The 12,269-nt window shown below is 37.3% G+C and overlaps 1 protein-coding gene across 11 annotated transcripts in view; it reads right to left on the reverse strand.

Annotated features, from left to right (window-relative positions):
* DMD (dystrophin) overlaps positions 1-12,269 on the reverse strand; it is a 1,298,312-nt gene that overhangs the window by 824,035 nt on the left and 462,008 nt on the right. For 10 of the 11 annotated variants that reach the window (XM_075033524.1, XM_075033521.1, XM_075033516.1 and 7 more), the window contains 2 exons: positions 11,449-11,630; positions 10,339-10,461 (listed from right to left, as the gene is read on the reverse strand). In XM_075033524.1, coding sequence (XP_074889625.1) covers positions 10,339-10,461; positions 11,449-11,630 — 305 coding nt within the window. The remainder of the gene's footprint in view (positions 1-10,338; positions 10,462-11,448; positions 11,631-12,269) is intronic. The other variant, XM_075033523.1, reaches the window with a different exon arrangement.

Below are 12,269 nucleotides of genomic sequence, written 5' to 3' on the forward strand. Positions count from 1 at the left end.
TCCTACTTCTCCGCTTAGCTCACTGATCACCTCAGGCTAACACATCCATATTAATGATATTTCTTAGAATACTTTTAAATCTCAGAAAACTATATAGCAAAATTCTTTAAAATTATTGTACGTACGGAGACAAATGCCTTTGCTGTTCAGAATGAAGGTGGAAAAATCTATGAATATCATCCTTTGTACACTTGTATTTGAAGTCTGTACACGCACACCAAAACCACAAAGTGCATGTTGCAGTATCTTAGAGGGAGAGTCTTCTACACAAACATTACAATACACAGTTTCTATTGCATCAAAATCACTGGGGCGAAGAAAGAAACCAGCACTTTAATGATCAGTAGAGATAAGCAATCTGGCCTTTTCAAAGGTCACTACTTCAGGTAAACATGCAGACCTGCCTGCCATACAAATGTGAACTACCAAACAATCCACAGCATTTCCTACGGACCCTGAAAACATACAGCTTTAATACTATTGATATAAATACAGGGGGAAAAAAAAAAAAAAAAAAAAAGGTTATCTGCTTTCTCACAGTGTAAGGATTTGGGTAAAAGGACAATCAGAAAACAGAACCTCCCGTTGATTCTCTGTGGGAGTGGGCACTTCACTCTGTTCATTCACTTCTCAATATCCAAATGTTGCATTTTAAACACAGAACCATTTGCTGTGCTCCAAAAATATTTGAGATTTTACTATGAAGAGAATTATACGTACCTGAGGGCACGATGGTTTTATCCACAGAAATCCTACCATTTTCTAATAAAGTAAAACATGAAGCTAATTCCTCAAAGTTACAGCTGTGCTTGGGCACGGGCATTTCAAGGGCACAATGCATATCTTGTACCCGTTTTTTGAAGCTATTTTATTTAAAAATGATCTTTAGTTTTACTTTAGCAAAATAAAATTCAACCATGTGATGGTGTAACATGGGATAGGAAAATTAGTTAAATTATACAAAAGTAGTGCAATTAACACCCGCCAGAAGTAGTTCAAAGTAGAAAATGCAATCCTTATTGTTTTCATCATATTCACATACATTTCAGCAACACTTCAGGTGATCCCCTGAAAGCTATTGTATGTTAAAATAAATGTCTCCTGACATTCTGCAGAAAATCAGGCTGAAAAAGCTGAGATCAACCTACTGCGGTCAAGGAAGCTTCTCTTGGTGATGAGGGCCAGCAAAGCCATTGAGAAAGAGGAGACTCTGGAGCAAACTTTCTCTCCTATTCCTGAGCACGTGAACAAAATGTGCTGCTGCATCAGCATTGCAGTATTTCTTTGGGTTAGATTTTTTTTTCCTGGTGTTATTGATAATTCTCAGCTGGAGGCACAAAAATATGCTTAGACTAACATATGAAGTAGACAATCTCATCTTTGCTGTCTTTTTATTTTATTTATGTCAAATCTAGTTAAATTAATTAGGAAGAAAAAGTGTTAATAAAGTAAGTTTTAAAATAAAGTAATGCTATCCAAAATTATGAAACAAAATTTTATCATACCGAGAAGTTTACCTGATATACAGAGACTAGTAACAATCTAATAATTATGCAGAATGATGCTATAATTTTATCTCTGGACAAATACTTTAAACTGCTTTTGTGTGGTAAACTCTTCTGTTGATCTGAGGTTGGTTTTTTTTTTCATTTCAAAGTTTAACTAGGTATAATGAAAGACTGCAAAGCGCGGACCCATCTTTTAAATCAGATGAAATAACAAAGGTGAATACTCAAGTAAATGAAGTAGTTCTATATATGGAGTTGAAATCCATGCTCAGTACATCTTTCAAAATCACTGAATGCATAGGCTAAGTATTAAAATGTTTGACAGTCTCCTTGCTATTTGACTATTTGTATTTAAATAGAACCCAGCATTCCCATAAAAGATTGATACAGTATCAATCTAAGAGGAAATGGTAGTCTCATCTTTGACAAAATTATATTTAGAAAAGACAGACAAAGTAAGAAAGGAAGTACTATTGCTACATTATTTTTTTTTTTTCTTCATCAGCCTTGAAATTTTGAAATTACAATGCCCAGGAGCCAAAGTGAGGAAATGAACAGGCATCTTGCATCTTAGTCTGCTGCAGGGCTCCTGTGGCTGTGTATAATGAAAAGGAACAAGCAAATCATAATGATTAAGGTTCACCTGCAGATGCAGATAGCCTTGATTTAGATACTGCCATGAGTTTCCTGCATCAGAAGAGTTAGACAATAGCACACCATCAATTTATTGCATGAATACCTAAGATAGCAGATTAAGAGTCAACTACTTGCTTTCTCAGTCGGACTAAATTCTCTTTCCATATGTGCATAAAGTGAAAGACCTTTCTTAAGGGTTTGAAATGGGGATGCATAATGACTTCTGGAGTTGTAGGAATCCTCAAGTTCCTTCAGTTTCAGTCCTGAGATTCAGGAAAATGAACACCAGTCTATCTAGCAGTAAGGATTTTCAATAACATTGTCTCCTACATTTCATCTAGCCTTTCCCTTGCATCAAATCCACTGCTGATATAAGCAATTCTGCAGTACTGCCTAAACTCTAGAGGGTAGGAGGGGGATTCAAATCTGTTAGTTAACATATGGTTGCTTTTCAACAAAATCCAGATGAAACTTAAAATAACACTGAAACTAGTTAAAAGCTTCTAAAAAATAACCTATAAGAAAAAAACCCCAGGGTTTTATTTTAAAAAGTGTGTTATTGAAAGTACGTACAGTTTTCTGTTCAGAAATACATTCACTAATAATGTAATCAGGGAATTACCTGTATGACTTTTCCATGTTTCTAACAGTTAAAAAACCCCAACTTTAAAAGTAATTCCAATCAAGTTCACCTATTACAAAATAGTTTTCTTCTCTGATATTGCCAACCACGTATAGGTAAACTCATATGATTATTAGATTATCAATTTACTCAGATTTATTACATTAAATCTGAATATACAGAAGATAAAGATATATTTTACCTAGGATTTTTTACTTTCTGAATAACATATTATCCTTTTTTATTAGTCAGCAAGGAACAGTCTAATAATTCACATGGGACACACCACACTGCATTTCTAGTGTTCCTATGTTTAAACAAACTTTATAGCTATTTTAAGTAAGAAATCATAGTTGAAAAAGTCTTACATAAAAAATAAAAGATTCTCATATGATTTTTGAAGTCGATTAACAGGGAAAGTTAAAAAGAGATGGAAAAGTCAGTTAGTAATTGCTTTTTGTGTCAAACTCTAAAGAAGTGTCATCACCTGTTGGAGGTGAAAAACCAGCTTAATTAGTGAATGCGAACAGGTATGTGAACAGGCACACAGACAGGCAGCAGATAACCGTGCATGGGTGTGTGGAACAGAGGCAGCTGAATGTCTGAAATTGCACTTCTGAGCTCTGAGACAGATTCCTGCTACTTGCTAGCTGCAACCAGGAGGGACTGGTTGTAAATTCTGGTAACAAATGGTCTAGACAAAAAGCAGCATGTTCTACTTAACGAAGAGGCGTGAGATAGAAGCACCAATTAGGAGGCTGATCATGAGTTGTGCTTCTGTACTGGGAAAACTGGGGTCTTAGGTTTATGGAAAGAAGAGCTGATGATGAAAAGAAGCATCCTGAAAAGAAGAATTGGTGTCAGGGAAGAGAATGGGGTTTGGAAATAAGGTGGAAAAGATGCTGACTAGAAGAGAGATCCTGGAAGTAGGAGAAGATGCTGCAGATTAGAGAATCATAGAATCACAGAATATCTCAAGTTGTAAGGGACCCATAAGGATCGAGTCCAACTCCCTGCTCCTCACAGGACTACCTAAAACTAAGCCACATGACTAAAAACACCATCCAGATGCTCCTTGAACTCTTGACAGGCTTGGTGCCCTGACTACTTCCCTGGGGAGCTTGTTCCAGTGACTGATCACCCTTTCCACAAAGAACCTTTTCCTAATGTCCAATCTGAACTTCCCCTGACGCATATTCATACACCATTTCCTCATGTCCTATCACTGCTCACCAGAGAGATGTGTGGAGACAAGTAGCAGGGGATGCCTGGGGATCTTGGTTGGTGATGCCAAACATCCGTAAATGCAAGCAATGGCACAGCACAAACTGACGCAACCTTCTGCCTGATCTTCCTGGACCAGCAGGAACCTCTCTGCTGGGAAGGGAAGCTGAGACCTCATGAGCTCAGTTCTGAGGGGAACCAAGTGAGTGAGTGTGCGAGATAACCAAGTAGAGTAAAAGTTCCGATCTCACTGGGTTCTTAAATACCAGGATCCAGATCTACTACAGGTTATCGCTTACGCTGTCTCACCCATGAGAGTACTAGCATTGTTGACTGCAAAAGCACTTGAAAAGAGTCTACAATAAACATTCCAACCAAAGAAATCACAAAAATGAGTTAGAACTGCTGCTGGCGTCTATAAATGAAGCAGTGACAGGAAGCTGAATTGTCATCTTGACAACCCTTCAGGCTTGGAGAAGCAGCCAGCAATTTGCCAGACTGTTACTGAAAATATAAAATATATAAACATGCTTGAAAATGTTTGCTTCACCATTTTACAAACTGTTCCTTGAAGACATGGCATTCAGGAGAGCTCCCTAAGAAATCCAGAAGACTTGCTCTTAGCTTCACTTTTCCATCTCTGCATGTCTTTGTTCTGACTTCCGGTGATGGATTTTGCTATTTTATTACTGTTAGTCTGAATCTTAGGGATCTTATTTAGCTCTACAGAAACCATTTCTAGCTTTCTGAATAGAAAAATTTTCTATTTAAAAGAGAACATCTAGGCTAACAGCTGGGACTATGGTTATACTTGTTGCCCAAATTATATCCATCAAGATCTTGTGACTAAATGTGCAGATAATTCAGCAAGTATTTTCTGAAGTTTCCTGACTTCTTTAAATTATTCCATAAATCCAATATGAACACCCAATGCTGACAATGTGGTATTTTCTGTACCACGTGTCTTACATTAGGAATATTAACAAGAAGCTGAAATTAAAATTCTATCTGGTTGTACTTTAATCTATGAGAGTTCTCTTCTGATGCCTCTTCAAAGGGCACTTTACCACAAGGTAAACAGGACAGTATGTCATCACAGACTCTAAGTAAAAGAAAGGTCAGGTTTAGTTCAAAGGAAGGCAATATGACAATTCTGTGCCACTGTGCCACTAAAACCTGTGGCATAGATGAACCCTGAAGGGTCCCAGAATGGAGATCTCACAGCACTTTTAAAGAAGTTAACTTGCTGGCGGAAGACCAAGAGTGTGGCGAATAAAGTGTCTAGAAAACCAGAAATCTCAAGGGCAAAGCTGCCAGAAGGATTGTGGGCTGTGAGTAAATTCAGCTTAATTTTACAATGAGTTTCTAGTGACCTTCAAAGTTAGTTACTACAGTTATGAACTGATGGAGAAAGTCCAGTACAGTAACTCTGTAAAATCCATATCACAAAACAGAGAGCATGAGAAAAAAATGCGTTACAACACTTCTGTAAAACAGGAGTAACAACTGGAGGGCCAGGAGCTTCTCATGAACCAATGACTTGGTTGAGGCCTGAGATGAAGCCTCCAATTCTTAAGTCCCAAACCAAGTCATTAAGTGCCAGGGAATACTGTCCTCATTAGCCACGACTACATCCCAAAAGATTTTAATTCAAATCTAATAAAGCTTGTCAGTTTAAATGCTAAGAGTAATCTTGCACGCAAATTCTGTATTTCATATAACATAATGTAGAACGAAGAAAACATAACTCCTGTCAAAAGAACAAAAATCTACGATATCAATACAATGGGCTTGATTTTGCATAATAGATAATTTAAGGCAGTCAGACTCACATTTGGCCTTTTAGACAGGCTTGCCAAAAGCTTATTTACAAAAATACCAGTCTCAAAACATACATAGATTTAGTTGATCCCAATTTTTTAAATGCTTTCAATTTTCAGCACTGTTTTTCCAATACAGGATCAAGCGCACCCCCAGTAAGTTTGCAGATGACACCAAGTTGGGAGGGAGGGTTGATCTGCTGGAGGGTAGGAAGGGTCTACGGAAGGATCTGGACAGGCTGGATCAATGGGCCGGGGCCAATTGTATGAGGTTCAACAAGGCTGAATGCCAGGTTCTGCACTTGGGTCACAACAACCCCATGCAACGCTACAGGCTTGGGGAAGAGCGGCTGGAAAGCTGCCCGGCAGAAAAGGACCTGGGGGTGCTGGTTGACAGCCGGCTGAATATGAGCCAGCAGTGTGCCCGGGTGGCCAAGAAGGCCAACGGCATCCTGGTCTGCATCAGAACTAGTGTGGCCAGCAGGAGCAGGGAGGTGATCGTCCCCCTGTACTGGGCACTGGTGAGGCCGCACCTCAAGCGCTGTGTTCAGTTTTGGGCCCCTCACTACAAGAAAGACATTGAGGGCATTAGTCCAAAGAAGAGCAGCAAAGCTGGTGAAGGGCCTAGAGCACAAGACTTATGAGGAGCAGCTGAGGGAACTGGGATTGTTCAGCCTGGAGGAAAGAAGGCTGAGAGGAGACCTTATTGCTCCCTACAACTACCTGAAAGGAGGTTGTAGAGAGGTGGGGGTTGGCCTCTTTACCCAGGTAATAAGTGATAGGATGAGAGGAAATGCCCTCAAGTTGCACCAGGGGAGGTTTAGACTGGACATTAGGAAAAATTTCTTCACCAAAAGGTTTGTCAAGCATTAGAACAGGCTGCCCAGGGAAGTGGTGGAGTCACCATCCCTGGAGGTATTTAAAAGACATGTAGATGTGGTGCTTGGGGACATGGTTTAGTGGTGGACTTGGCAGCATTAGGTTTGCAGTTGGACTCGATGACCTTAAAGGTCTCTTCCAACCAAAATGATTCTATGATTCCATGATTCTATATTATAAAAAGTTTCTTTTCCATGTACTTCAGTGGTTTACAATTTTTTTTTTCTTGAACCTATTTAAGACAGTATATGTTATGTCCTGTGGAGTTCTGGTAGTAGTAAAAATGAAGGCAGTGAGATAGGAGTTTTGCCTGGGATCAATATTAGAAACTGCTCTGATAAAATAGTTTTAGAAAAAAATAGAAAGTAAACCTAACATTCTTCTTGGTCAGATGTTCAATGAGATGAAGCAATATAACAAACACCAAGGCTTTTATAAATACAAAACAGAAGCGAAAGGGTAATTTTAAATGGGGATTTTGAAATGTCTCAGAAAATTAACTTGAGGATCCCTTTTTTCTAAGTGAAGCTAGACAGACTGTCTCATTATAGAGACTGCATACAAGAGAAAATAGAGCTGCAAAGTCAGGCAAGCCTTCTGTAATTGCTGAGCAGTAACTGCCATCTGAAACTTGTCAACATAAGTATTTTCTCTTGGGCCTTTTTTAATGTGAATACAGGGAATTCAAGGATTCAGGTTTGAGAAGTGGATTCCTGTCTTAAGATCTGCATGAGTTTACGAACATTTTCTAAGTAAACAAGGTAAGGGAGGAAAACTTTTCCTGAGCATTAGCAGAACAACTGCTATTCATGTTAGCAATAGCATTTAATAAGGCTTCAACTGCTTCAACCAGAAGCGGTCAAGCACAGACCAAACAACAAGAAAGCACCGAGGGAACAGTTTGGCAGAACAATGATTTTCTTTGAATCTGAGATGTGTCACAGTTAAGCAAAGCAAAACTTCTCTGGCCAAAGTTTGTCCAACTAAAAATACTCTGTCTTGCAAGTATAATTCTGAGTGACAAACAGAATAAGAATTCAGAAAGGAAGGGTGTATTTAAAGACACATAGGTTGTGAAGGTATTAGAAAGTGTAAAGATGAGGGAAGTGAAATGTGACATAAAAGAATAGACAAGGTAGAAGATAGAAGGGAAAGGACTTTGACAGATGATGGTGCAAGAGGAAACGTTTTTCCTTCTTGCCAATACGGAGCTCAGAGAATCATAGCTCATTTCATTTTTATGATTTCCGACAACTGACATATGCAGTAAATGTATGGCATATATGGTCAAATTTGCAGGATAAATTAAAGATCTTTGGAAAGAGGTCTTGTTTAATTTATTTTTCTTCTGAGCTCCAGTCAGCTCGTGCTTGGACTACAAAATCTACTGGACCATTCTTCCAAATGAAGAACTTTAAAAATATCACCATATTAAACTCTATGACATTTAAGACCAATCTTAACAGCTAGAACTTCTAGAGAGAAGCAGGTAAAAGACTTTTTGTTGATAGTTGCTATGTATCTTCTTTGATTATCTTGGGGAAATAATAATATTCAAGTCCTGTAAGATGAAACTTTGCAGAGATGTGAAAAGAAAAAATGGCTCATACATTTCAGCAGAAGACCAACATACTTAGTGAAAACTTTGCTTCTCAATGACAGCATCTAAGATACCATTGAAACTGGCAGAGTGCAGTAAATTAAATCTACTGCATTTTTTCTTTGATAACTGCATGGAAATGAGAGTTTCCTAAATTTTACAAAATGCAAGAAAAAAAAAGTTGACTTCGTCTTGATTTCTTTAATGCAGTCCCCTAGAGAAGCAGATTTAACTGAAAATCCTACAAGGCAGTTGCAATACCAGTAATGGTATCCAAAAATCATAATATAGCTGGCAGAAAATTGGAAGGCTACTAAAAATTGAGAAGGAAATAATATTTCTTTGATTTAATTAAAATAGATAGGATTATTAAGGTATATCAGCTTCAGATATCTAGGAAAAAAATTATCAACCACTATTTTACCAGGATTATAGATTTAATAGTTAGATCATGGCTGTTCTTCAAGAAATACATGGCCAGAGGCAAAAAAAAATCATTACCACTGATTAGGAATTGCATATATTGAATTGGCATATTAATTGGTATAATTGCAATTCAAGTTCATCTTGATTATAATGAGACTGTGTCTGGTGATTTTCACTTAGGATTTTTAAGGGAATGCTTTTCATTTGTTAGTATTTGTTGTGGCTCTAGTACAATAGGGCCCAATTCTGGTTAGGTCTTCAGATTCTGCCATATTGGCACAATTATAATATTATAGTAGTAGTTATTCCATAGGTGTAACAGACAAAGCTTCTGAATTCAGGAAGAGTTCAAATTCAGAATTCTGAAAATTGGAATGCAAGATGAGGACTGAATAATAGAATTATATTTTCTTAGTACATTTTAATAACTACATTTTGTAGAAATGATTTCAATTACATCAGCTTGTACATTACACTTGATGGTGGGGGTGTTGACAAAGCCCACAATCAATCACAATAAAAGTGGGTCAAGAAAAGAAAGCTATATCATGACTCTTCATTCTTCTCAGTTATCCGTACAGTATCTAAGTAGAACAAATCAATTTTACCAGTTTTAAACACCTTGTATTAATCATCACTGCAATACATTTGATGTTAGTATAATGTAGCAGGGCTCATGCTTATGTGCACAGGATTTCTTTACTGGAGTATTTAAAAGAAGTCATTATTCAGTAGAATACCTGTCACTTGAAGACTAGATTCAGAAACATAGTGTTGAATTGAAGTGTAATTTTACAATAACTTTTTAGAGGTTAGACAGAATTAAGTCTCCACAAGCAAACTCATACTGTAGTGCCAGATACATGCAAGATCTCTTTTCCCCCAAAGGAAAGCACATTGCATTACACAATATGACCTTTGGTTCTCACACTTGTCTGAAGTTATAAAAATCCAACTACTGAAATGCTCATTATAAGAATTGCTTGAAACAAGTTTAATAAAACTGCCACAGCTATTTAAAAGTCAAAAAAAACCAAACACAAAACCTCAACCTGAACGTTGGCATGGTGCCATTTGTGATAAAATGACCAGCAGTTGTAATCTAATAATCCAGGTCATATAAAGAATATTACATTTAATGTTTCCTTTCTCTTCTTTCCAACTACAGTAACCTTCTGAGAAATGTCATCACTTACTGTTTTCTTTAATAGATATGAGGGTTAGGAAAAGCAAGAGAAAACCAATGGTCCTTGGTTTTCTATAATAAAACCTGAGACAGAAATATAGTAATTAGATGCCAAGTACAGCTTATGTTTGGTTTGTTCTTCTAATACTCTTTTAAGGCAATATATGTACTATTTTTTAAAATGACTTAACAAAGGAAGCCATTCATAACTCTGAACCAGCAGTGTTTGAATGCTGTTCAACCCCAACAATCAGCCTAACACCTAATGCCAGCCATGCTCAAATACACAGTAAAAAGTAACCACTCAACAGACACTAAAAAAACACCCAGAAAAAGTAGGTCATCAAGATCAGGTATAAGCAAAATGCACAAACTCCTTCACTCCAAGCACAAGCTTAATAAAACAGTTTTTAAAACAAATGACAATATTGACAGACCTGTGGAGGAACCTGCCTCCTTTTTTGGTCAGGGGATGTGACATACACAGCTTGTGTATATGCATAACTTTTGAACCGCGGCTTAGGAGAAGGTGAAGGTCCCTGGGGTACACTGACTGTGATCTACGAAGAAGAAATTAGAGGTGGAAAGAACAGACATATGGATAGGAGCATAGATTATAGAAGTAAAGTAATGATTTTAAGAGTAAAGTGAAGAAAAAGGAGTAGGAAGGTCATCACCAGTTATATTTTTCAATGAGTGTTGGTATTCAGCAGTCAAAATTGGGATGGGATTAAGGAAAGCTCTCATTTAATCTGACATCCTTTCCAAAAGCGACAAACTGTCAGGATTCAATACCTGCAGAATACCAATGTAAATTGAAGGTTTTTTATAATTTACAAGCAAAGGCTCAAAAACCAAGTGATCTTGTAGTACATCCTAAACCAACAGAGCCAATACCCATCTTCTCAGTACTCTAAAAGAGACTGAGCATCCCAAAAGCAAGATACAGATCAAATTCAGACAAGTACAATAGGACTAAAAATCTACTAAATACTTCAGAGACCGTCTGATGATTTCAGTCAAAAACATAACTGACAGAGCAAACAAATTAATTCCAAGTATTACATGAGCTTTTGAGAGGCCAACCATGAGCTGAGAACAGATGATTTTAAAATACAAATCAGTATAAATAAAATGCTAAAAAATTAAAAATGTATCATGAATATGGAGAAACGTCAACTGCTATTCTCTAAAAAAGGTAAAAGTTTCTACATGTCTGTGTTTAAAAGTAAACCCTCCCTCAGTTTGTGTTCTTCCTTGTGGTGCCTTTCCACAATCAAAATACCCAGTGCTGTAAAGGAGAAGTGCAAAACACTTATTTGCTGAATAGTTACTTTTAAAACGGCCCAGTGCAAGATGAAAAGCAGTACAAAAGTACAGTTTATGCAGACAAGTACATTTGACTTGCCTGTGGTGAAGAGACTTTGTCCATTATGCCCAGTTTTTTGGACTTCTATTAGCTATCTAACATTCAAATGTATGGGGTAGGTAAGGGAAACAACCACTTTAGAGCAGCAAAATGAAAGCAGAAAAGTGAAACAACTCACTTCTTGTGAAAAACGCTCTTGATGATGTACTTGTATGCGCTCTTCTCTAGTGACCCTTGTGTGTCGTGGCAACATCTCCACCTCCCTGATGGCTTCCATGGTGACTTGTTGGGGCAGAACTTGGAAGAGAGAAGTCACGTACATCAAGATGGACTTCTTATCTGGACAGGCAGTTGCAACGTCTGGAAGGCAAATTAACATGCATCATTTCCATTTCCACATTAGACATGAGAAATAGCCAATCAACTTCATGGCAAGTTGATACACTAATGAGCAAGCTATTGTCCATGTGAGTTCTCTAGAGACTAATTAGAACCTTACAATCAGTTCCAAAATTACAGACTAAACCTGCATACCAATGAAGATCCAAAGTTTATACAGGTAACTTAACTCATTCAACATGAACTTTCTGTCTATATTTCTTTAGTCAAAATGCACATAGTATACAGTTTGACACTGCGATCCTCATTAAGCAAGACTAGACATAGGAAAAGGTGTATTTTCCTGTGCTGTATAAGTACTGCAGTTAAAAAAAAAGGACAAGCTCATTTTCAAAGTTGTGCCTCACACGTTTTCTTCACATCATTTAATCATTGGAAGCGACAATGGTGCAGGAAAAAAAAGATTTACAAGTTTTTCTAGTGAATAGGTTCATACAAAACAACTACTTCTAATATAGCTACATAGCTTTTATATTCTACTTACTCTTATATTCTTCATGAAGTCTGTGGAACATCTAAGGAACATGGTATTCACAGACATTGAAATACATAATAGAACAACTCTTAAAAAAAGCCCTGTAAAAATCTCTATGGACTTCA

Source organism: Buteo buteo, chromosome 8 (assembly GCF_964188355.1).
Source record: "Buteo buteo chromosome 8, bButBut1.hap1.1, whole genome shotgun sequence".
In the NCBI taxonomy this organism is placed as follows: domain Eukaryota; kingdom Metazoa; phylum Chordata; class Aves; order Accipitriformes; family Accipitridae; genus Buteo; species Buteo buteo.